General features: G+C 49.4%; 2 protein-coding genes across 2 annotated transcripts; both read right to left on the bottom strand.

The window, feature by feature from the left end:
- Nucleotides 1-521: 521 nt before the first annotated feature.
- Nucleotides 522-2,385, bottom strand: LOC106528903 (uncharacterized; the record flags this gene model as incomplete). Its single annotated transcript, XM_014024187.1, is given in 1 exon segment — nucleotides 522-2,385. A coding segment is annotated over 1 exon segment (1,445 nt), but the record flags the coding sequence as incomplete, so codon positions are not given.
- Nucleotides 2,386-3,431: 1,046 nt separating this feature from the next.
- LOC106528902 (uncharacterized) lies at nucleotides 3,432-4,407 on the bottom strand (the record flags this gene model as incomplete). The annotated part of the gene is given in 1 exon segment (XM_014024186.1): nucleotides 3,432-4,407. A coding segment is annotated over 1 exon segment (519 nt), but the record flags the coding sequence as incomplete, so codon positions are not given.
- Nucleotides 4,408-4,423: the final 16 nt, after the last annotated feature.

The following is a 4,423-nucleotide window of genomic DNA, read 5'->3' as shown; positions in this document are numbered from 1 at the left end:
TTTCCAACATTTTTATAGCCGCATCTTCAACTGCTTCTGCTCCTTCGGCAACGATTTCAACGGCTCCTTTCGCCAGGGTTTTAACCTCTCTCAGTGCTGTTGTGTGCAAAGTCTCATACCAGGCACAAGTGTGCTTGTCGTTGTCGGGCCCGCATTTCTTCCAAACCTCCTCGGGGTATTTGCAGGTTAGGTTAGAGTATAGTAGGTTTGGGCCTACCCACTCAAATCCTTCTTGTTCGAGGCCCAAACACAGTCCTCTTCTGAAAGCATGACCTTCAGCTATCGAGATTATTGGGTCCGGGACTGAGGGGATTATGTCTCCCCAAATCTTTTTGCGGGACTTCATGTTCGGGCCTATGATGGCAATGATGCAGCGATCACGGGCCATGGCCCGGCGAAACACGTTGGTCGCGCTTGATACCAAGTTCGTGTACTAGATCGGGCGTGTCTGGGTCCATATAGTAGCAGACTGATGGGTGAGATATTCACCATCATAGAATTGCTCACAGTAACCTTCCCAGTCTGGTAACTCACTGCAGGACCTGCGGGCCAAGTTTACTTTACAAGTGGTTCCTTTTTCCGTACAGAGCATCTTCCAAGGCCTTGGACTGACATATCTGTCCGGCCTGTAAAGCCAGGAGGACCATATATCATGTTCTTTTGAGTACACAGTBGCCACATACTGATACTTTACCCAATAATTGTTGGACTGGGACAGGCAAGGGATCACCCAGTGCTCCATTTCCTCTCTCTGGAACCCCCACCATGTCCGGGTTTTATCTCTGCTGTGTCCCTCGACCCATCCTTGCAGCAACTCTTTGGTGCTGTTGTGTYTCAGTATGCCTGTGCAATCATACCTCCATGTTGATACAAACGAAATGTCAACTTGCCACAGTTTGCATCTAGGGGAGGCTCCATGTCCTTCCCATTCGGAGTCATTGAGGCTAAGGAAAATTCTTCTGGCGACACATTTGTCGATTTTTTCGAAGTCTCCCTTTGGCACTGACCTTAATTCCTCGACTGTGGGCAGTTTCTGGACATACATGTCTGATTGGTAGGGGCCCTTGAGCCCATGTCGTTGTCTAGCGGCGCCTTCAGGATAATCTCCTTGATAGTGCACAACATCCTTTTTAATCCATATCCACGGGAAGGAGTAGTTTAGCCACTCCTCATGCAAGGCATTATGGGGGCTRAAAATYGCTCTCCAGTTYCTGTAATAGTAGGATTGGGACCATACCGGACCCAGGGGCAGAAAGTTTTGGCTCCCACACCTCACCCATGTGTTCCATATGCAGGGATCGAGGCGTCTGATGTCGGTTAAGCACTCTTCCGGAGCATGTTGTGCGTTTTGCTTTTGATCATGATTTACAGTCGGGGCAGCAACATGGAGTGTCCCATTATATGTTGCATCAATGGCGTGCTTGACGGTTGCTACTTTGGCCTTCTTTTTGTAGGTCGTTGGGTGTTTTCTTGCTGGTTTAGTTCTGGTTCGGTTCATTACCAGAATTTTGTCACATTTGAGATCATAGTGTCCCCAAAATTCCCATTTGGGAAATATGGCHGAGCAATATATGTGTTTTTGAGGTGCTGGGAATATTACTTCATACTGCCAGTATCCTTGGTATGCTAAGCCCAACAGAGGCCTGCATCCCCAGTCACAATGCCACTCGGGTGGTTCTCCTTCCAGCTGTACCCAGTTACACTTTGTTGCCTTGGTTTCATGTTCTTCTAGCATTTTAACCCATACAACCAGTCCATCTTTTGTGGCTAGTATGTTTGAGACTGTCCAATTGTGGTCCTCCGTGAAGTTCTGTTGGGCCAATTCGCTTTTCCAGGCATCCCAATCATCCAGGTTGTCTTTCCATGCTTCATAACCCATTCTTTTCACTCTGTTCCAAAAATCAGTTCTGTTGGTTTGTTCTCCTCCCAAGGTAGGAACAGGTTTAGGGCGCTGACACTCCAGCATGTCAAGTTTCCATATTTTGTGTTAGCGTGAAATACTTTGGCATGAGTGGTTTCCCATGGCCGGTATCCCACTTGATACAAAATTGACAAAATTAAAGCGACGGCAAGAAATAAAGCTAAAAGCCTTAGGCCAATCCCAACACATGGCTTCTTCTTACAGCTGCTGCCGCAGCTTCTTTTGGGGAGGGGATTTTCGTAGGGGTYGGATCTTCCATCATCGTAATCTGGGTCTTCTTGGGTTTGTGACATGTAGTTTGTTCCCTCCATCTCCTTTCTGATTAGTGTGGCTTACTGCCAGGCTTTTTATCTTAGGGGGTGGGGGTGTGGTTACAATTTTAGTCTTGTCCTGTCACTCGGGCTCCACCCCCTCTCCTGGGATTATTGGGGTCAATCATCCCACAACAGATCCCTAGGATAAGAGATGATAGCAAAAAAAAAAATTTCAGGGAGGAGGTCTACATGTCAACCCAAAATCTCACTTACTTTCTCTCGCTCTCGGTCCTGCGCCACCGTGAAGGCACTCGGGTCAGGGCTCTCATGAGCGAGAGTGAGTTTCGGCGAGTTGGTGGTTCAGGTACTTTAGGGAGGGGGCCAGGGGCCTCACGTGCGTTGATGTTTTCACGGTAACGGGCCAGAACAGTGATTGTGGCTCCAACGGAGTAAACTCCTTTCAGGGGGACAATAACCATCTGAACTGCAACTGTAACTTTACAAGTCGAGTCAGGGCGGATGGGAGTCTGGGTCCTGTGAGCCACAGTGCCAGGAATCTGCAGGATTCCTTGGCGATTCCATGCCTCAGAAGTGACCGTGAAAATTGAAGATTTCTGTTTCGGTCTTGCTCCCCTCGGACACCAAGCATCGATGTTTGTGGTGTAGTAATATAGGTCAGAGGCTCTGACCCTCTCCTCTCGAGGGATCGCAGGGAGCTCTGTTAGTGGGATGAACTGGTTTTCGATCACCTCCTTAATGAGTGAGGCCCAAGTAGTGAGCTCCCATGGTCCCTCCCAACCACCTCGCTGTGCAGTCTCTTTCACACTGTCAGTTCTTTCATCAGGCCTCATAGCCAGTGTTGTGGGTTCCCTGTACACTCTAAAGACTACAGGGTGCTCCTGCAGTCCCACTAGGGGTTTTCCAGCTCGAACCCCATCGGCCTGAAAGGGCCAAGCTTTGTCAATTGTTTCATTCAACAGATCACATCGGAGGTTTTCGGGTTTCCCTTTGTTTTTCGCCTCCTTGCGTTCCTCAGTTCCTGTGACCGGATCCAATGGGGGCGCAGAGGGATCGCATGAGAGTGCAGGATACAAAAAGGGACCGAGGCCCACAGAGGAGGCTATGGCGTTGGTGGTATCATCTGGTGATACATACCTGAGGGGGTAAAAGAGTCTCCTCCCTTGCCACCCAACAGCCTCGGCTGCTTGAACCAATGTCCCGTTGCATGACAGATATGAGCATTCAGAACACCAGCCCAGCTTGTTTCCATCCCAAGAACAACCACATCCTTTGGGTATTGCCCCATCCCGGTCCCACTGAACGATCAGGGTGATCCTGGGYAGAGTATCAATTCTGCATGTTCCACAGATAAAGGCTTCCATCACCTTTACTGGGCTCCTTCTGATTCCTATCAGGTCGACGTTAGACCTTGGGGGGGAGAGCGGTTTCTCATAACCGGGTCCAACCCACACGGTCTCAAAATTACCTKCATCCAGGCAGACCACACATCCTTTGTTACAGTGGCTCCATTCCACTGTTTCTGGATCCGGTGACAGATATCCAATTTTTGCATATTCGAGGGTCTTCAGGGCCCTTCCGACCCAAATACCCACTGTGCTTCTTCGCATGATTACCAACCCATTAATCGTGGCCATTCGAATGTAGGGTGGTGGAGAGTCATCGAGGTTCATGGCCATGTTCATTTCTGGTTTCTTAGCCTAGGGCTGGTTTCAGCTGCTCWACTCCTTGGATTCCTTTCTTCTTTAGCAGCACTGTGTTCTGGTCCAACACTTTTATCACAGAGTCGACCTCATCATACTTTGGTTTGACTGCACTTGTACTGGGTTGGTCTCTGGCTTTAAGCCACACCTTCTGCCCCACCGAGAATGGGCATGCCTCTGTGCTGGCTGGGTCCACCTCCTGACTCCTCCCCAACTCTTCAGTCACAAAGGGGTGTTGGTTTAACTCGTCAGAAGGGGACGGTCTTCCTTCACGTTCTCGATCGTTGAGGGCACGGCCTATCTCGACCGTTTTGAGGCTCCATTCCTTCGAGTTAGCGTTTTTAGCTAGCCAGCTTTTGACCAAGCCAATGGTACGTTCAGCAACACCATTTGCTTGTGGTGTGTATGGTGGTGAATACACTCTCATCACCCCATATTGTTCACACCATCTGTTCACCTGCACATTTCTAAAGTGCGTTCCATTGTCCGTCCTCAGCTCTCGGGGAATGCCTAGACAGGCACAAGTG

The sequence above is a fragment of the Austrofundulus limnaeus genome, unplaced genomic scaffold (genome assembly GCF_001266775.1).
Source record: "Austrofundulus limnaeus strain Quisiro unplaced genomic scaffold, Austrofundulus_limnaeus-1.0 Scaffold412, whole genome shotgun sequence".
NCBI classification, from domain to species: domain Eukaryota; kingdom Metazoa; phylum Chordata; class Actinopteri; order Cyprinodontiformes; family Rivulidae; genus Austrofundulus; species Austrofundulus limnaeus.
The sequence above is the reverse complement of the archived record's forward strand: the minus strand, read 5'-3'. Positions and strand labels throughout refer to the sequence as shown.